The sequence below is a fragment of the Hydra vulgaris genome, chromosome 07, assembly GCF_038396675.1.
Source record: "Hydra vulgaris chromosome 07, alternate assembly HydraT2T_AEP".
In the NCBI taxonomy this organism is placed as follows: domain Eukaryota; kingdom Metazoa; phylum Cnidaria; class Hydrozoa; order Anthoathecata; family Hydridae; genus Hydra; species Hydra vulgaris.
Genome location: NC_088926.1, coordinates 26,347,728 through 26,370,421, shown reverse-complemented (window position 1 = coordinate 26,370,421; position 22,694 = coordinate 26,347,728). Strand labels below are relative to the sequence as shown.

Genomic DNA, 22,694 nt, shown 5'->3' with positions numbered 1-22,694 from the left:
ATTCTTTAATACAGTAATACAATTAACACAAATGCGTTAACTTTATGGATGCTAAAAAAAATAGCTGAATCTGGATTAGTGTCAATTACTTTTTCCCTGGTGGCTATTTTATTTTTTATTACTTTCATGAACATAATATATTATATTATGAGCATGAAAGTGATAAAAAATAAAATAGCCAATTGTAATTAACTGTATCCGGGACTCAAAAGTGTATTTATTTATTGCTGCTGGCTAATTTGTTATTATAATTATTTTTTTTAGGTACATAAAATAATAATTACCTCTATCCGGAATATGGTGTCTTTTTTTTTTGGCTGATAGCAAACTTGTTTTTCATTTTTTTCAAATATTTCAAAAGGTAATTAAATAAAATTGGCTAAAATAATCAGCATAAAATTCTGCACAAAAGAGTGTTTTTACTTTTTTAATCTTTTTGTTGCAAGTCAAAGTTATTTTTTTCCTATTTTTTGTCTTTTTAGTTATGAGAGATTTCAAATTGAAATCTTTCATGATTGCATTAGTTTATATAATTTTTTTTTTATATTTTTCGATTTGTCTGGTAAAGACGTCTATTAATTAAAAAAAAATTATTCATAAATTCATTATATTAAGGGAGTTATGAAACTTTTTACTAAAACCATCCGGAATTAGGTTACATCCGGAATTAGGGTTTTTTTACGGTATATAATAACTATTTTAAAGTTTATTGCAATAAAAAAGTTTTGAAAATTTCCAAAAATTTTCCGAAAATTTTCAACCTTAGTCAATTGTTTAATATATTCAAAAACATCAATAATTTTTAAAATATTTGAGTCTATTGATTTGTTAACATTTAGAAAATCATTTATTGTTGATCAATGAGCTTTTAAACTTCCATGTTTTAAAACGGCGCACCAAAAACTCATTTATTATTTATTTATCAGTCATTTTGCTTTCAGTTTTTGTAAGGAAGTGAATTTTAAAAACGTCGTTGAGTCTAAATTAACCACTTTGCCAATGAAAAATGTCTTTTTAGCTATAAAATGAAATCAACTGAGTCGCGGGTGCGTCGTTTTAAGTCCTCCATATTTTTTATATACTTAATTAGAATTACTACAAGTGGTTGTAGGTTGTCACGCTCTTGTAAGTTTTTAACTGTTTGCTATTGATATAACAATATTAGACTCCAAAGAACTCAGCAAACACACAAACGTTTGTTAATCGTCGAAACAACGTTTAGATAAACTGTTTAGGTTTGGTCGATTATCCATTTAAAAATGAAAGCCAGATTAATTTTCACAACAAACCTCCATAAAACGTCGAGATTCCAACATATTTTCGACGTCTATTAAAGGATTATTAAAGGTATATAAAGCGTATATTATACGTATATGAAGCGTTCAGATTTAGTCTGATAAACGTATATAAATTGTTTAAATTTAGTCTAATTAAACGTATATAAGATGTTGAGATCTATCCTAACAAACATATACATGCTTATTAGTCTAATTCAACGTAAATTTAAACACTTTACATTCGTTTACAAGACTTGAACTAAATATTTATTATATATAAATATATATAAATATATATATATATATAAATATATATAAATATATATATATATATACATATACATATATATATACATATACATATATATATACATATATATATATATATATATATATATATATATATATATATATATATATATATATATATATATATATATATATATATATATATATATATATATACACATATATATAATATTATAATTGTATTATCTAATACAATTATGTTTTTCAATTTATGTATTTATTATTTTATAATTAAATGTAGACTTTTTAAAAAAACTTTTTTGTTTATCTATAATTCCATAACTAATCTAAACAAATAAGTGGATTGTAATTGTCTATAACATCTTGCTATCGCTCAACTAAAAATGCCGTTTGTGTAGCACTTTAGACTTTAAATTGAAGAAGTATTTAGGTGTTGTTAGAGTGCCTCATATTTGTTTAATCTTTCATTGCATAAGTTGTTTGTTATTCGGAACAAATACTATGTTAGCTTTTAGTCGGGCAAGTAGGGCGTATGTGGCAACATTTTTTAACCAAGATCATATACACACAATTTAAAATGCGTCGAGAAAGTAACCTTTGTCGAGAAATTTTTATAAACGTTTTGCTTGAGGTTATTTGAGTTGAGCACAGTAAACTGCGTCGTGATTATTTTATTTTTGCGGAAGTAGTTCTCAATACACAGTTCCGTACACGTTTTGATGTGTTCTGCAAATCAAACCAAAAACATTATTATTGCGTTTGTTCCAAGTCTACCACTAGCGCTTCCTGGTGTGCTTTAAGTAGTGTATTCACTTCTCGCATCCGCTCGCGACGTTTTAAAGCCAATCAAATATGCAGTGCAATGATAAAAGTTTCATGCAGATGCCTGCTTGATAACCTTGCTGATTAGCGTTTAGTTCGTGTATCATTCAAACGCATTTTGTACAAGTGATATTCTGTAGTACCATGAACGCATCCAAGTTCGCTTGCTAAAAAGCGCGTAGTTAGTATTAGGTTATTTTCAATTTGCTGCTCTCAACACTCAAAATTCAATCGAATTAATGGGCCAACTCTGGATCATTTTTGCAACTTTAAATTGTTTTACAAAAGTGTTGAAACCAACGCCTTGTTGTTGCCTCAAACACTTGACTCTGACTTTGATTGCATTCCGCGTGACTTAGTCTGCTGGGTGCCAAGATAAAACTCATCAGGAAAGCACTGCCGCACATGGCCTTTAACTTCATTCGTTTTTTGCAACAGCAACTACTCGGTGTAGTTAAGGCAATTTTAAAATATTTTAGCGTCTGTATGATATTATGTTGACTACGATATATTTCCGTTAAACGATCAGGTCTGTGAATTATGAAAAGACGAAAAAAATTAAAATGATAAATTTTGCGGTATCATAAAATATAAATGTTTATAGCAAAAAAACCCAGACCAAAGATTCTTTTTTTTTTTTTTTTTAAAGTCTTCTTAAAATCACAATCGCTCGTCCAAATTTTAATAAGATTTTAAATAAATACATTTTTTAGGTGAAATGAACATTACAGTTTAACAATATGATCTGTTCTGATTGTTTATTAGCAATTTTTCTTAATTATAAGCTCTTTCTTGGACGGAATTCTTTTTTGTGAAAATTGATAGAAATATTGTGTTTTGACAACTATATATATTTAACATACGTCAGGACCAATTAGAACTAGGATCAATAGTAAATTAAGAAATTTTTTCAAAAGATTTAAACTAAATTTATGTTAACGCCGATGAGCGGAATTGATCTAAAGACTGCAAAATGGTGTTCTTTAGATTCACTATTACGGGTAGTAAAAAGGTTTTGAAAATTATATATAAAAAAAAAGTTTCTTTAAATATTAAAAAAAACCTGAAGCAAAAAAAATTATACCGTTTAAAGTTCTTATTTGGACATAATAAGCTGATAAAACCATGCTAATTCCAAATAAAAGAATTCGAATAGTTTGAAAATCCCCTTAACTACACCGAGTAGTTGCAATACAAAAAGTTTAATCGGCCTGATAGGTCAATTAAACTTTCAAAATTTATTTATACAGCTTTTATAATGCTATATAACCAAATATAACGTTAATATTATATTTAAAAATATGTAAAAAACGAGTTTAAATATATAACTTAGTATTGGCATTACTTCGTTCAATAATAATATAAAAAATTATCTAAGAAACGTTTTGTTTTACAAGCTTTATAACTAAACAATAGCCTTACAAATGGCCTTTTCAAATCCACTGAACTTCATTCAATCAAATAAAAAATTAAAAAGAAATAATTTTTAATAACAATCTATGAATAAAGAAAATAGTCTATTAACTGGTTGGTCTTTACAAAAACAGCTAATTGTTTGAATTTTAATATTTTAGCAAATTCGTTATCTAAACTGTCATCTTTTGATAAACATAAAATAAACCTCGAAATTGAATCCTGTTTGAGATTGAATCCTGTTTTTTATTCAAACAAATAGGTATGCGATAATAACTTCATAGGTATGTGATAATAAATTTTTTTTCCAAATTATAATTATAATTCCATTATAAAATCATTATTACTACTGTTATTACTTTATCGTATTTTATTAGGTCATTATTCAAATATTCGTTGTCATACGATAAAAAAAAAGAAAACAATGAAGAAAAGTTATTTTATTCTTTTTATTCTTCTACTCGGTGTATTAGGTGAGTTTTATAAATTATAAATATATTCTTATCAATTCAATAACCGTATTTTTCGTTCCAAAATATAAGTATATAAATATAATTTTACTGGATAACACGTAAGAAAATTTTGTCACTTTGAGCTAGATTTAAACATGACTATAAGCTGTTGTTAATACCCAATATTAATAATGTTTTCAACAAGTTGTATTACCATTTAATTTGTTTTATTTTTATAAATTTGTTATCAATTATATGTATTATTTGTTGTAAAATGTCTTTTTTTTATTTGTGGTTAATTTTATTATTTTATTCGATGTGAATTATTATTTTTAATTATTATTGTTGTTAATTTACTTCATATTGTGCATCGTTAAATTATTTTCAATCAAAAATTAAGATTCTCAATTTAAGTTTGAGATATGAAATTCAAAACGTTTTTTAAACATCATTCATATTAAACAATGGCTAAAGTATTAGAAACTATGTCTTTGGAAAAGTTTAAGGGTGAAAAAAAAAGTAAAATGAACAAATGTTTTTGTCGCGCATATAGACTCACAGGATTATATTTTAGAAAGCGTCATAAATATATAAGACATCATAGTTTAAATTTTTTTAAAGGCATTTATTTGATAAAACTTTTAGGCTTATATATATTATTATATTAGTATGCATTAAAATCACTGTGCAACGCAATAAAATCGTTTCTTTGCGCAGTGGGATACATTGAAGACAAAAATATATCAACCTCTAATTTAACTATTTTTGCGACTGAGTGAAAAACAGCTAAATGACTGCGATTAAAATAACGAACTTGTACCATGATCGATTGAATTTAAAATAATGAAATAAAAACTACTAGTCGGAATTTTACAAATGAGACCTTGTATTTTTTTGTCAAAGAATTTGTTTTCAGAATATTAAAAAACTTTAAAAAAATTTTTATTATCTTAATTATGTAATCAAAATTTTTTGCGTTAAAATAAACAGAAATATAAAATTTCTTTATATAACCTTAAATGGGGAGAAATGCATAAACATATCGTTTTCGATATTAAATATAGGAGGCATATATAGTGGTGATTAAACAAAAAAAATCTCCACCATTACCATTGAAAAAAATATCGACGATCATTTATATCATTTATATCAGTATAATTTAAACTATTTTTAGTCGTTTTTTAAAATTGATTTTTTGAGCAATCTATAAATGCGATTGACAAACGATTTGAAGTATCAACTTAAAAAATTACTCACATTTTAGAGATAAACTTAAAGTTTTTCCCAATATTTTATAAGATTTTTTAGGATATTTAAAATTGTTTATGAACCGCCATACGGGTCATTCGTCATTTAGAAACAAATTTTATAAACCGTCGTACGGGTCACTCGTCACGAAAGGCTCAACTAATTATATATATATATATATATATATATATATATATATATATATATATATATATATATATATATATATATATATATATATATATGTATATATATATATATATATATATATATATATATATATATATATATATATATATATATATATATATATATATATTTATATATATATATATATCATTTATTAGTATAATTTATAATTTATTAGATTTGCTTTTGCTGTTTAATAATAAAATAAACTGAAACTAAAGCAAATTGGAGTGGCTAAATTGTCTTCTGCTGCAGTAATAACAAGGAGAAAGTCAACTTGTCCGATTTTTGATTCACCATGATAATTACGTGAAAATGTCTTGCCAATATACAAACATGCCATGCTAAGATATATTTTCATCAATGCAGATAATGAGAGTGAAAAGTGGTAGAAAACAATTTTTCTTTGAAAAATCAATTCTATCTGCTTCGATCCCTACTCTGTCTTGTAAACGCATTGAAAATATTTTTAGATTACAATCAAAAGTACAAAAATATTATGAACTTCGTTAACAACAAAAAAAATACAGACAAAATGAAGCCAAAAATAATAACATTTTAAAAACATGCTCAAAAAATACATTGTTTGACGTTGCGGCATGCAAGTGCCTTGACTTTTCTAAATGCATCAGTGAAAAAGTAAAAAAAATTTCAAGATTTATGCGGATTATGTATTTGGATGTTCTTAGTATTGAAACTACTTTGCGGCTGCGGCGCAAAGAAGCAAGAAATAAAAGTGTAAAAAGTCTAACTCGTCGACGTGGTGTTTTACTACTACAGGGATTGAAGCTCAGGCTATATCAAGGAGTGGCTTTTAGAATTCAACTTCCCATTTACACATTCTGGCTCTGATGACACTTTTATTTGATACAGGGAGGCAAGGCAGGAAGAATATGTTAGAAGGTTTGTATTTTGACGGAAGAAAAGTTACAACATTAGTTATGGATACTAGCAAAGAAAAAAGTACTCAAAAAACTACCAAAGAAGAACATGTAGTTTTTGTTCAGGAACCAGGGTTAAATTATCTTAGATATGCAGTTACTGCATTGGGACATGGATACAGAATTATGAAAAAAGTATAAGCATATTTCTTACTCAAAACAATATTGACACATCCAAATTAGTTGCCATGGGTTGTGACAGAACAGTTGTCAATACCGGATTGCTAAATGGTGCTATTGCTTTATTTGAATTTGAACTAAAAAGTCTATGAATTTGACAGATAAATTTACTGCCAAATACGTTTAATTGAACTGTATCTACGACATCTAACTCAAAAATTCGATGGACCTACGTCAAGACCTAACAGATTGTCAGTATCAATCGGAAGAGAGATTCAATTTTTTGATACCTTACCAATACTTAATTTTGTACCTGTCAGTGTTACATTGCCAAAAATACACAAAAAATCTCTTAGTTCTGACCAAAAATATTTACTTGATATATGCACATATATCAAGTAAATATGGATGGACATAGATATATATGCACGGCAATATCTATGATATTGCCGTGCATATATATCTATGTCCATCCGGTTGGGCAATTTATAATCCTGGAAAACTTAACCATGCCAAGTGGGTAACCACTGCAAACAGAGTATTGCGGTATTATGTTGGATACAGGGAACTATCACACAGGCTGGAAAAAAATGTTGATAAAGTTTACTGCCAAATGTGGTTCAACATAAGATGTAATCCTTCATGCACCGAACGTGGTAGACATTCTATGGCTAACCAATAACTTATCTGGGTATGCCGGTAGTGAAAAAAACTGTCATCAATTCAGTGATACGTAGATATGCTTTTTTGGGCATCCTAAAAACATGCTTCTTCTTATGACATTGGATACTCAATTACATGTGAGAAAATTGCCATTGCAACAGTTAATGAAAGCAAAGTTTATGAAAAGAAAGAAAGATTGGAAGTCTCTTGTTCCAGAAATCAATTTTAAAGCAAAAGATAACACAGACTAAACTGATTGGCAAAAATGTGAACTCAATGAACCTCCAATTACCGGTCACATCTCATTGAAAATCCGATAGAAATGTAAATAAATATTTATGTTGCAGATGTGCAGCATTTTCCATGCCATACTCAATAAGTAATGCGTCAAACTAACAAAGGTTTCAGATCAGTTTGGTTAGTAGTGATGGCTTCGTTCGTGCAAGACTTACACTGCAAAAAATAATGCGTGTATTCAATACAAAAAGACAGTTTCAGACAGAGACAACCAGATAATTAAACTTTGTTATAGCTAAATTTTAAACATAGATTGTGTATTATAGACTGCGGAGATTGCTTGGCAAAAACTCAGGAAACAGTGTTTTTTCGTAAAAACCTAGCCTTTCAATTTCAAAAAAAAATAAATGTTTTTATGATACACCCTAATATAATTGACTAATAAAAAATTAACCCTAAACCAAACAACTTAACTTTATTATTATGTTTGATACAAACACTAGATCTTTTTAGATATATATTTACGATAATAAAATTATTTTTACTATTTGTCTTGTTTACTTGTTTACTATTTGTCTTGTTTACTACATGTCTGTGACTCTCTATTATAAATCAAGTTACTTTTATATGAGTGTATATCTATGACTCTTTCTAAAAAATGTAAAAAATTGTAAATTAAGTCTGAATGAGCTGTTAAAATATTTTTAAAGGAATCGAACAAAACTTTATTTATAGATATATTTAGAAATATATTTTTAAAGTATTAAACATGGTAAGTTGAGTCAAGACACAAGAAGACAACATACCTTGTTCCAGCATTTGTTTCATGCGCAAAAAAAAAAAAAAAAAAAATTTGTCAGTTAAAACCAAAATATTTAAAACTTAACAATTTTAGTTTTATAAAAATTTTGCATAACTTTTAAACGCTGAAATATTTTATCATTATATTTGTTAAAATTTGTTAATTTGAAATTTGTTGCCACATTTAAATCAAGATTAGGGCAGTATGAAAAAAAAAGCGATCAGGATCTTAAATTTTAATGTTTTATTTGTTTCCAAAATTGAATTGCCGTTATTTTTTCTAGAGCTCTAGCAAAAATAACGTCGATTCGATCTTATATAAAACAAAGTATAAAACAGAGACCAAGGTCATTGTTTTATACCAGTATGATTTTTAAAAAGTATAAAGAGTGTCTGTTAATAATCATTTGACCACATACACATAATAGCAAAAACTGATTGTATCTCATTGTAAAAATATGGTAAAAATTATTATAGGTATTAAGAAAAGAAGTGTATAAAGGCTGCCCTAATAACGGAACTAACTATCCAAAACTTTGACTCATTGTTTGCTTTCTGAAAAATAATATTAAAAAAATAACGCCAGATAAAATTTTATTCTTAGATTAAAATAAAATTTATAAAGCAATAAATGCAATATCGAAATACTTTTGAAAAAAAACTTTTATATCGAAATACTTTTGATTAAAAACTGGTAAAATTTAAAACTGTTTAACCTAATGTATTTGAACTTTATAATGACTTAAAACTATTAATTGACTTTTTTTTGTGTGTGTTTTTCTAATATCTTATCTTAAAAGAACTTTTCATTAAAAAAAGTTAAGCGGGTTAACTTAAAACAAATCTTATCTCGATTTTTTAAAAGCCTATTAATAACTAGAGGTTCGAAAACGCCCGTAACTTATTCATTCAAACAAACAAATGAAATCATCATGCTAAAAACAACTGACGTTTTCAATTTGGCTTTTAATTTTATTTCATCTTGTTTTGCTTGTTTCAAGAGATCTAAAATTTTAATGCCCAAAGACTTATTTTTATTTACATATTGTGCAAGATAAGTTTGGTATCTAGATAAGGTTAGATTAGAGTAGGAGACAAGATAAGTTGAGAAGAAACTATAAAATATATTTGTAAAGCATTGCTCTTATCAAAATACAACTTTTAAAAAATAGATATTATACAAAGATTTGAAATTTCTTTTACAAATACAGTGAACGCTCTAATAAGCAACCTGTCTATAAGCAACATTCTTTATAAGCAAGCTCTATACAAGCAACTTTTTTTACTTCAACCGTTCTGTGTAGGCAACTTATTTTTTTAAAGTTAAATATTTAAGTTAAGCCCCCTTAATAACACACCATCATTGCATCCACTATATCAAAATGTGATAAAATCACTAAAATAAAGCTATCGCAAACTCTACTTGTATGTGTTGCAGCCTTTGATGCAGAAGATGGAGTAGTTTTAGCACTGAAAAATATAAATTTGAAAGATGTTGTTAATTTGGTGGTGCAGGCATGGAATGAAATTCCCGTGTCAACTTTACAAAGTTCATTTAAACATCTTTTTTCGTCAAGTGATAAAATTTAATACAACATTCCTTCCAACCACTTTTCAGAAGAAGATGATATTCTCTTGGCAAGATTGTATAAATCAATACTTAATGATTGTAATTTAGCAGATACTGAAATTATGGAGTGGGCAAGTGGAACAAGCGAAGCAAATCATACATTTAACCTTGAATAAAATTCTGAAGTAGAAAGTGAAACTACTCCTGTTGAAGAAAATGAAAGAACGTCGGATGACTACAATGAAAACATCAATGATGTCATAAATGCTTTTAATTTGAGAATGTGCAAAAGAAAAGGACTTACCCTGCAATTAGGTTCTTTTGTTACTAAAAATAAGAGAAAAAGCTATCATGAACAAATATATGTAACTGTTATTGTTTGTTTTGGCGATTAGTTTTGTGCTAAAACAAAGATTTATTAAAATTTGATTGTTTAAATTTTTATATATATAATATTAATAACTACGCTTATATGATATATACTAATAATAATAAAATGTTTTCTTTTAAAAAATAAAACTGAATTTATTTATTCTACACAGTTTAGTTAGTAAAAGAAATAATTAAAAATATTTTCCAGACGGTAAGTATTTTTATACTCCTTTTTTCCCTATAAGCAACTTTTCCCAATAAGAAACTTTTTTTATTTAAATTGGTTCAAACGAGTTGCTTATGTAGAGCGTTCACTTTATTTTGTTTTATTAACCACAGACAATGAGCCAGGTGGTGGGTGGTAGGTGGCGGGTATAATGTTTAAATAAAAAAGCTTTAAAATTATATAATAATATTTAAATAACTGAATGAAACCATGTAATGAAACTTATTTTAAATTATTCTACTATATTTACGATATGTACTCTGTTGTTGCTTTTAATAGTTTTATTTAAAAATACGAAGATGATTTTTAAATTAAAAGCATATATATATATAAAAGTTATACTGAAAAAAAAAATCATCAAAACCTCTTTTTTATTTCAATAATTAAGATTGATTTGTATTTTAAACAACCTTAAAAAAAAGTTTAAAAAATAAAGGGCTCCTTATTTCGATAGTGAATTAAACGCTATTTGAAAAGGAACATTTTCACTTAAATAAAACATTTAGTTTTGGACCGCCTATATATATATAATTTTAGAATATAAACAAATAAAATAAAGAATAATATTAATGACAAAAAGTTTTTAAACAAATAAAAAAAATGTATTTAAAGTTTTATAGGTAATTTTTATCAAAAAAAAAATGTGATAAAGTTAAGAACCACAGAACAAAAATCGGTAATTTTTACCTAACACCGCGTAATTCTACCATGAATTTTTAAGCAGGGCTGTAGGAACTAAAATTATATTGGATGGGGAGGGAGGGGGGGGGGAAGGGCAGTACTTCTCCGAAATAGTTTTAAAGATTTTTTTTTTAATCATTATTTCAGTCGGTTTCTTCAAAATTATTTAATTGAAAAGTTATTGGGGGGCAAATGCCCCTGCTGCCCACCCGGTTGCTACGGGCCTGTTAAGCACTTATTTTTACGATTTGGCATTCAGTCTGTTAAATTCTCTTAAATATTTTTGGGAACATTTTCAAATATTGTTGGTAAAATATTGCGCAACTCCTCAAGGCTCTTTGGTGCTTTCATGGCAATATCTTTATCAAGCCAACTCCAAAGATTTTCAAAGCATTTTAGATCTGGGCTATTTGGTGGCCAAGTTAGACGCTCAACATTTTTGCTTTCGAACCATTCAGAGACAATTTTTGCCCTGTGACATGGTGCATGGTCTTGCTAAAAAATGAACGGAACGCTTTGCTCAAGTGCATGCATTGATGGTAACAAGTTGTTATTTAAAATATCGACGTAATAAATAGAGTTGAGTCGACCATCAAATAATTTAAACATACCAAGGCCATAATATGCTATGCTGCACCATACTCCAACCGACCCGCTACCTTGTTTTGTTCTTTGAAAATTCTTTTCGCTTTTTCATGTTGTTTCGTAAGTCGTGGTTTTAGAACAGCTTGTTTCCATAACATACTGTTAGCTATTAGTTTCCTACGCACAAGTGATGTCGATGCTTGAGTCCATTTGAAAGCTTCCATTCCCTTCTTAATTCATGCGACGGAATAGTTCGATTATTTTTGCCAACCTGATTAAAAGGCGACCATCATTGGGTGTCGTCATACGCGGTCTTTCACAACATTGGCGATCAACGTAACATTTCGTCTCTAAATCTTTTGATGATTGTTAGCACCAAACTATGTGGTCGCTTTATTTTTCCCATTTCACGAGCGGTTTTACCTTCCTGGTGAAATTTCACCATTTTTACACGATCTTTATAGGTATTAGCTTTTCTGCTCATTTTTTCAAAAGAAAATAATTTTTTTTTGTTTGAAATTAAATACTTTTTTTGGAAATACTTTTATCAAGTTTTTTGTAAAGGCTCAGGTCATTAATAGAACATTTTAACAAAAAAGGTAAAAATAAATCAAAAAAAGTCGTTTCCGCCGCATTTAGCACAAAAAATTCATTGTGGTGCTTAACTTTTTCACAAAATAAATATTTAAAAAAATTGATACATAATATTTAACCCTTATTTTTTATAGGTTCTATCAATAAATTTTCAAAAAAACAAAAATCTTTTTTCACATGTCCTATTTAATATGTTTGAAAAAAAAGACCATTTTATAATCTTTAGAATAAAAATTAATTTTATTTGAAAAAAATACTTCTTTTCATTTATTGTATATATATATATATATATATATATATATATATATATATATATATATATATATATATATATATATATATATATATATATATATATATATATATATATATATATATATATATATATATATATATATATATATATATATATATATTGGCTGGAGCAAGCGTAAAGTAAAAGCGTAAAGCCCCATTTTATGAAACGCATTTTACAAATTCGTATCGTATAAGAAGTTTACAAAAATGACAAAAATAAGACAATAAAATAAAATATCCCGTATACCTGTTTTACAAGTCGTTTTTCATAACAAAAATAAATATTTTAAAAAATTTTTTACACACATTTTATAAAATAATGTAGACGTGTTATAAGTAATTATGATAATGATTATTACATTTATTATTAACACCCATTATATGTAAATGTAAAATAACTTTAATAAAGATTCTTATTATTTAGAATAATGTTAAACAAAAAAACAACAAAAATGTTGTTAATTTCAAGAATAAATATTTTAAAAGAAATTGTGATGATGACATTCATAGTAATATCATCATAATTAATTTTCTACTCATTAAATAATAATTAATTTTCTTATAATATATTTATAAACAATAATTAATTTTCTACTTATTAAATTGTTAAATTTATAATTTTCCCGGTGCAAAATCATCTAGTGACAAGCTAGCGATAGTCGTAATGATAAAGACAACAATGTGGCTAGGAGGATTGCTAGCTACATAAGTTAGCAACTAGCTTGTAACAACTTGTAACAATAAACACAACAACTTAGCCACAAAGATCACTAGCTAATCGTTAACTAGTAAAGGTATCAAAAATTCACATTCTATTTTAACATATCGTCAGCAGAGAAGAGGCCGTATGTCCACTTTTTGTGTTTCCGAGAAAAGTTTTCAAATTTAATTTGTAAAAACTTTCTACCAGAATGCCCGACTAATTATTTTAATATTTATAAAAGTTGTATCATTATTAAGACTAGATTTATTGAACACACCCCATTGATTGTTGAATATTTATTGATAATAAAGTTTTATATTAGACATTTAGCCATTTGTTGGTAATAAAAAATAAGCTATTTTAAAAGCAATTTATTTAAATAAATAGTTCTTTATTTTTTGTATTTCGAAACTTTTTTTACTCCTTGAACTCTGTAGGCCTAACGGCAAAATTGCTTTTTTTTTTTTTAATATATATATTTCACCATTTGACAATAATTACAATAACAAAATAAATAAATAAAAACTTACATGACAGAAGCAAAAAAAAGACTAAAGTTGTCTTATCACTAAGTTTGTAAATTTTTGTAAATATTGAAGCGCAGTCTTTACTAGTATGAATTTAAGCAACATTTAAACTTGCATTCATTATACATAAAATTTTGTAAAAAACTTGGGGCTATTATGGGGCATTCATAATAGCAAAATTTTTATAAAAAACTTGGGGCAAATAAAAAAAAAAGTTTGCCAACTTACCATACCACTGGGTGAGTTAGCGTAAACTAAAAAATTGAATAGTAATTTATTATTAAGTGCAAAATTTTTACTATTTTTTTGGCAACAGTTTTAAGCCAAAATTTTTATATTACTTTTAGCTGGAAACGAATATTAGTTCATATAACAAGCCAAAACAGCAGCCCACTTTTTATCTGTTAAACAAAACCTAAATTTTTTATTTTTATTTTTTCAATATTGGTAAAAATTCAAAATAAAAAAATAATTTTTATGAAAATATTTTTTTTTCATAGAAAATGCTACGAGCTAACTTGCCCCGTGGAAATTTTGCCAACTTACCCCATAATTCTTCTTTTCAATAAACAATCTCAAAAACGGCAAATATTGAAAAAAAAAAAAGATTGGAAATAGTACACCAATTGTAACTGAAATTTTTCAGCAATTTTTTTTTCATATAACTAACTATTCTCCGTGTAAAGTAAAAAAGAATGTTCAATAAATTACGTTTTTGTCCAAAAAACACACGAACCCCAATATCTTCCATGAGCAAGCGCGAATCCTCACAAAACTCCAGTAAAAGATGAAATGGTCAATTAAAAAGGTTCAATGTAATTTTTGGCATTTTCTGATGAAAGGCTTTTACAACAACTAACCCCGGTTTTCTCTATACTTTTTAAAAAAAAACTTCCCAGTTGGCATTGTTTAAATTTTTCATTCTGTGACTGTAGTTCAACGTCAAGTTGTTATATTTGTAATCGAGATACTTTTTTACTTTATTCAACAGTTATAAAGTGTTTGTACATTATTTTTCATACTCGATTTTTTGTTTATCAATGAAAAAAAGAGTTTCGTTAAAGTTATATCTTTGCGCTTATTGTAAATTTTATTTTTTCGATTAAATAGGTGGAGCGGTTATAAATTCGCATTTCTTTAAATATATTAATATATAATTAAAAAAATTCAATAGTCTTTCTCAGATATGCCTATTGTGCTGTGGTAAAATAATCCTGGTTGTTGAGTTTTTATAGAATCTGCAACTTAAACAATATAGTTTGTAAGGTTAAAACAATATAGGTTAAACAATATATAAGGTTAAACAATTTATAAGGTTAAACAATGTAGTTTATGTAGGTTAAAGAATATTGTTTTTTTTTTTAATTTTAAACCAATTTTTTAACAGCAAAGCACAAAAGGGCGGAAGTTCTTTTACCTAAGTTGAATTTGTTTCAAAACTTTTTTTATTTTGGTTCGAATTTCTATGAGAACTCGATATATGAAACATTGCTTCTTTCCAAGGTCCGCTTAGAATATCATTATGAAAAACCATTGCACTAGAATCGCTTTAAGTTTATTACTACAACTTATCAGTCCAGTTTGTGTTTTTTTTCATGTGGTAAACTGTAGAATTATCAAGCTATTTATTACTACTTTGATGCCTTTTACTAAATTTTTCTTTTTAGAGAGTTTTGTAAGAGTAATTTCCTGAATTAAAAAAAACTAAGCTTTTAAAAGAACTTTCGTTCTTTTAAAGAAGTTTTCGTTTCATTCAAAGTTTCTTATAAGAGAACTTTCTTTCTAGTAAAAGTTAAAGTTAAAGTTAAGAAAAGTTTTTTTATCTCTTAATCTATTTCTGCCAAGCCATGTTCCCTTATATTTGACAAAGTTAATTTTATCGTTGGATTTTTATAATTTAGCATAAGCGCTTTGATTTTTGATGGAGTTGTGTCCGATTAAATAAAAGTTGATATCATCTGCATATTGCTATATATTTATTTCTTTTCATCCTATTAAAATCCCTTTTATATCACTTTTTATTTTATAAATTGTAAAAATATGATAGCTTGTATGACAAACAGTATCATTGATAAAGTGCAACCTTGTTTAACCTCTGTTGTTTATTTAATTGTTTACGTTTATTTTGTTGTAAACTGTTTTGATAATGACACAAAAACCTCTTCAAAACCTACATGTTCAAGGCTTTTGAATAAAAGATAATGTCTACCCTATCAAAAGCCTTCACCTGACCTACGTAAAGTACACATGCATCGAGTTTTTCTTTGTTAAAACCAGAACATGTATAATAATCATTATTAATAATTAATTATAAGAAGAACTTTTTAATTTATTGGCTAATTTTTTGTTAGGATTTTATAGTCAACGGTTGTGAGAGATACATTTCTCTAGTTGGTTATTTCTTTTTTATATATACAAGCCATAATGGCTTCCTTTTGAGAAAGTGTCATTTCACCGCTAATTAAAACATTCTTAAATGTTTCTACTAAGACCTTTTTAATTAATTTATAAAAAAAGTTTATAATATTAAACTATGAGTCCGTCCGATCCTAGTAATTTGTTATTTTTCATTTGAGATATAGTTTTCCTAATTTCGTTTTCAGAAATGTTTTTAATTTAACAGTAAATTTTCTTAATCGGATACTTTTTTAACATTGGCGTTTTGGAACAAATTGTTTTGAGATTTTAGATCATTTTGCTTATTTTATATAGATTTTGTTAAATTTTTTGAATTCTCACAAAATACCTTCAGTATTATTTTTCATGCTTCTTTTTTTTGAATTATTTTTCGATACATATTTTTCTGATAATCTAAATCCAAAATAATCTAGAGCAACTTTCTCCTTCAAATCTCCATTGGCTTCTTGCTCATATAGCTGCACCTTCAGCTTTATCTTTTTCCGTTTGCTCAAGTTTATTTTTTAAATCAAAGTACATGATTTTTAAATTCTAATTTAGGTGCCTTTTTTTAAATGTGTTTTCATCAGCTTTTTAAATTTTATTTCTTATTTATTTTTGATTTTGATTTTTACTGAATCTTTTGGATACTTTAGTGATCTTTTTATTTTCCCGCATTTCACCAATTTTTGATATCACTAAAGATATACTTTTGCTTTGTCCATTTAATATCCAATCTTGTCCATTTAAAAAAAAGAAAAGTAAAACTTGTGTTTGTAACAAAAATATGACTTAATTACACATCAGAAACTTTTTAGTTTACTCTCACAAGGTTTAGCTTATGGTTTTAATTGGGCATGCTCAAAACAAGAAGAAAATGTGGGTAATGTATCTACAACTTACGTGTATTGTCCACATTGTCCAAACGTGTTTATTTCGTGAGACAAAAAACGGTCTACGCAAGACTTTTAATTCTCTACAAGAACTGATTTTAATTTGGGTAATTTTCACTTTTATGAAAACAATGCTAAACAACAAAAAGAAGAAGCTTACAAAAGATATAAGCAAGTAAAAAAAAAACTAGAAGCTGGTTATGCTGTTTCAGTTGGCATTACTGATCCAAAATCGTTTGTGGAATGTGTGGCTGACGCTTTGTCTATTAGTTATGGTGATTATGAAGACAAAATTGCAACACAAATGAAAGTCGTAACGAAATCGAGTATTGAAAAAAATTCAAACGCTTCAATAGTCTACTATACTTTAATAAGCCATTATAGTCACATCGTAGCTATAGAAGTGTTGTTATGTAATAGCTTGCATCAAAGGTATGATATATAGCTATTGATATATTGTCGTAACAACATCTCTAGGTAAAAAGCTATGATATTTAGCCATCACCTAACTATAGGTTTGGCTTTTTGTTGTAGTTAACTACTCGTAATAGTTTCGCTAGCTACAAAGTGCGATATGTTGACTAACTACAGATTTGTTGTTTGTAGCAACTACAATAGTAGAGTATAAAATAGTACAAATGTAGAGTACTACAATAAGTAGTTAGCAAGATATTTTTATAATATTGTTAGTTACAAGGCTGCGACATAACGTAATAAAATTGCAATATTATAAGTTCAACTATTTTCATAAATATAATTATATTTCATAAATATAATAGATTCAATACTATTAATCGAACTTTTTATGACGTTAAAGATAAATGAAACAATAGTGCGAGAAAAAAAAATCTTTAAAAAAACGCGATAAAGTTTGGCATTTGTTAGCTAGCTCATTCCTCACCGGGTGTAATGCTTATAATGCTTAGTAAATTCGAAAAAATCCAAAATCTATAATATTAAAATCTGCGTGGGTGTATACGTGCATGCGTGCGTTCTTTTGTGTGTGTGTGTGTGTGTGTGTGTGTGTGTGTGTGTGTGTGTGTGTGTGTGTGTGTGTGTGTGTGTGTGTGTGTGTGTGTGTGTGTGTGTAAAAATGAAGGTAAAAATAGCACCTAAAAAGTTTATAGAGGTTTGTCTAGTAATAATTGTTTCAATAATTTTCAGATCAGTTATTTTTGGAGAAAGATTCTCTGTTTTAGTTTATGAAATAAAGTCAATTTAGATTTTCTAATTTTAAGCGAGAGTCTGTTCTGTAAATCATTTGTTTAAATTATCTAGCTCATTCATTGACTACATTATAGAAGGTTTTTATATTCCTATAAGAATAAAACAGATTGGAGTAATCCGCAAGTAAAATAAAATTTAGTAAGTTTGAGGTAAATGATAAATGATTTATATAAAGAGAAAATAAAAAAACGCATATAAGATCGAGCCTTGAGGAACACCACATATTACAATCCTTTTTTTCGTTTTAACTGTTTCATATTGCAAGTAATGGTTTCTTTTTGATAATATCCTTTAAACTAAATTAAGTTATTGTTTTTATATAATAATGTTTAAGCTTATTAAGAAGAATAACGTGGTTAACAAAACCAGGGGGCAAGTTGACAAAACCAGGGGGTAAGTTGACGAATTGGATCTTAAGAGCCCATTTTTTTTCTTCTTTCTTCAGTACCAAAAATTATATGAAATCTTCCTAATTAACCGGTTGATTTTCTACTATAGTATTGTTATGATTAACACATGTGCCTCGAAGGTTTGAGATTTTTTTTTCTTTTTAAAAAAAAAAGGAACTTTTGGATCGTCGCTGCCTTTTTACTTTACAAAGCAAAAGTAGACCGTACAAAAAATTATATATTGTAAAGGTTCCATTTGTAATTTGTTTACTATTTTCTGTAATACGAAAAATGGTAAACACTTATCAACATTTATTTTTTCAAGAAAAACGGGCTTTTGGGGTACGTTGGCAAAATGTTTTACGGGTCTAGGAGGCTCATAGTGTTTACTATAGAAAAAAAAAGGATATATATTTGATAATTTGATATATTTAGCTGACCGTCGCACAGAAGTTAAGCTGCTTGATCATTTATTCCGTAACTATCATCCAGATGCATTACCTACTTTACCTAGAAAAGGTGTCAACTTAACATTTGATATTGCTTTACGACAGTTGATCCGAATGGTAATGTTACTTTGATGTTTTGTTATAAATATAATCTATTAAATCAGATTTTTTTAATTATATAATATTGTAATCGCCAATCTAATAAATAAAATGTATATATATATATATATATATATATATATATATATATATATATATATATATATATATATATATATATATATATATATATATATATATATATATATATGTATATATATATAATTACTGTACATCTTTTATTATTTTAAGCGAATGTACATTGTACATTCGCTTTTTTTATTATGTTTTTTTATTATCAAAAAAACTCGTATTGTTAGTATGCAAATTTGAAAGTTTTTTCTATAACGAGCTGTTTCTAAAGCGAAATGTGAGGCTGAATTCAAATTTGGAAAATTTTTTGGGTTGGGCAATTTTGGTCATAAATTTGCTTTTATTTTAAAATGGTTGTAAAAGTTGGTAAAAAAATATTTCGCTGCAAATACATGCTTGTATTATATCGTTCTATATGTTTTCTTGAGCTTTGGATCCAAACATCACAGAAGTTTGTGTGTGTTAAATAGCGTTTTAGGTCACGAACATGTGCTTCCTGTCCAAAAGTATCACAGAAGTAAATAGGAAATATTTGAAAATTAGTAAATAGTTGCGAATGTGGACGTGCACCTCTGTGTACTTGACTAATGCGCATTTGTGATTAACAGCACGTTCATTATGCTATAAAAGTCCATTGTTTTAGCGCTGATTTTTCATCAATCAAATTTTCACGACTTTGGTTGGATAATATAAAATTTTAAGTTACAAGAAAACAAGTCAATAGATACAGAAAGCTCATGATTTCAATATGCGTATGACAAGCAGAGCCTAGGACATCAATACAAATGATGCGGCATACCAACAGATATTGGAAGAGTTGTCTGACGTTAAAATGACAGATGAAGACAAGGCATTTCATTATATAATTGCTACGGGTCTTTCTTGGCAATTTGTTCATCAATAGTTTCACAGAAATGAAAAAAAAGGTGAAGAGGAAAAAGTCAAATGAGTAAAAGCGGAAATCTATGGAGGAAATCAGTAAGCAGGAAAGAGCATGCAGAAGTTTGCAGTATATAGTTGCCCTAAAAACGGATGGTGTTCAAAAACCCAATTTGGAAGACCAACATCATGACTTTGTTGCCAATTTTCCAATTATACCAGAAACATCAACTTCAAGTTCGAGAAACTAGTCTAGGAAACATGCTACCAAAGGTTGCGGTAAGAACTAGACGTAAATGGACGAACTCGGACGAACGTATAATAAGATGCACAATCAAGTGCTTATGCGACTACAAAATCAGTCGTGGTGACGTAGTTGTATCATTGTAAAAACTGCTATTATCATCTTTGGTCAGAAACGGTCAATCAATTCAAATTTGCTTGATGAAGAATTGAGTGAGTCAGACTTTGATGAACCGGAAAAGAGCACAGTCGCCGACAGCCAGAAAAGACGTCACTACATACGTTTTTCCCTAAGCGAAAACTATAAATAGATATTTGGAAGATGCATCTTACCTCAATCTTCAGATGGTAGCAAATTATATTCTCAATAAAGACGCTAGTGATATTGTTACCGTTGGTTTAAACGCTATTACCAAAGCTGCCGGCTTTGGTAATAGCGTTTAAACTTTGTAAATTTAAGCTAAAGTTTCTTGCGGTGTTGACGGACTCTACTGGATGCGTGATGTAGTGAAAGTTGCTATAGATTTTTGGATGTCAGACCATTCCGGAGTTGGTAGTATTGTTAAAAAACCTAGGTTTTGACGACAAAAAACGTTGCGCGCATTTAATATTGGGCATCGATCATGCTTTTGATAAGGTATTTTGCTTGCTGAATTCAGATTTTTTAGAATTACCTGGAAGCGAGAACAAGAAACATTGGAAATGAGCAAAGACATTCTGCGAAGAAGGACAAGTCAGGTAGGTAGAAGCTGATTTCTTAGCTACAGTGAATAAGACTCGACAACTAGCGATGATTAAACTTCAAAGAAAAAAGGTAAAAAAAAATTGAAAAACTTTAAAGCTTCCTGAAAAGTACAGAGAACACAACGGTCCCATAACTCAAAAAACTTTTGATATTTTGGATTCGCTCGACGAGAAATAGCTGATCAATGAAATTATGTTCCTACTTATGAATGAAACTAGATTTTGAAAAATTCAAAATAGTAAATTTTATAATTGACGAGCTAAGATGTTCCATTCTTAACGCAATAAAATCAGAAAAAGAACTCTCGAACAACATTGAAACACTACTCAGTTCAGTCCTGTGAAGAGTGATGACATGTGAATGCTTTTTCATGTGGTTGATTATATTGATTATTAAAGTGGTTTGAGTTTACAATTTTTAAACAGTTGCAGAATTAATTTATTCAATTGATTTGTGAGTCGGGTTACCAATTGGTGAGCGAATATTGTATTAGCGCATCATCGTTTTCAACAGTCCAGATTATTACAATAATAGGCTTGTGATACTTTGTATTCATGAAATGACTGCAGAATTAAATTCAGCAATCTTGAAATCCCAGAAAAAGAGATATTAGAGGCCATGGTTGTTTCTTCAGTATTTAAAGTTTGAGGCAGTGGCTATTTTTGGCCACCATCTTTAAAAAAATACACTTTTCTAACTTAAATCCCTTATGACAGTTTACAGAGGGGGCCTCCTATACTCTAGCCACGACACTGAGTATAAGTATAATAGCCACATGTGGCTACCAATTAAGTAATTAAGTGGTATAAATACATACCATGGCTACACATGACCCACAGTTACGCAAGAAAAAGCGTATTATAAAATACCTAAAATTTAAAAAAAAAAGAGAAAAAAAGGGAAAGAGTCTGACTTTTTCATAAACCTTGAAGTCTTGGGAGAGGAATTATTTATTTTTTGCGGTAGCTTTTGTAAATTTAATATTATTCCAATTATCTACAAACATACAAATTGAACAGATTTAAAGAATTACGTAAACATAAAAATTTAAATTCTATGTCATTGTTACAATTTAGAATGCTTTTAAATCAATTAGCAATTATAAAAACCTTTTTTTGGTATCCTCACGAGATTTGCTCTCTGTGACTACTAGCTTTTTTGTTCGCTTCCAAAAGTACTCAATATAAAGTACTTTTTTGGTCATTTCTGGTCCAACAGAAGCAATTTTTTTATAATACCTTAGATTGATCTAAAATTTTATATAATGCGATGCTTTATATGAAAATTGCTTC

General features: G+C 27.7%; 1 protein-coding gene across 3 annotated transcripts in view; it reads left to right on the top strand.

Moving 5' to 3' along the window:
• The first annotated feature begins 1,039 nt into the window (after positions 1 to 1,039).
• The window catches only part of LOC100201624 (neuronal acetylcholine receptor subunit alpha-3), a 47,916-nt gene continuing 26,261 nt past the window's right edge, over positions 1,040 to 22,694 (top strand). Inside the window, exons 1-4 of one of the 3 annotated variants that reach the window (XM_065801498.1) lie at positions 1,040 to 1,347; positions 3,944 to 4,044; positions 4,160 to 4,255; positions 19,330 to 19,460. In XM_065801498.1, coding sequence (XP_065657570.1) covers positions 4,207 to 4,255; positions 19,330 to 19,460 — 180 coding nt within the window. In that variant the 5' untranslated portion in view covers positions 1,040 to 1,347; positions 3,944 to 4,044; positions 4,160 to 4,206. Of the gene's footprint in view, positions 1,348 to 3,756; positions 4,067 to 4,159; positions 4,256 to 19,329; positions 19,461 to 22,694 lie in introns of those variants that run through there. The other 2 variants (XM_065801496.1, XM_065801497.1) reach the window with 2 other exon arrangements.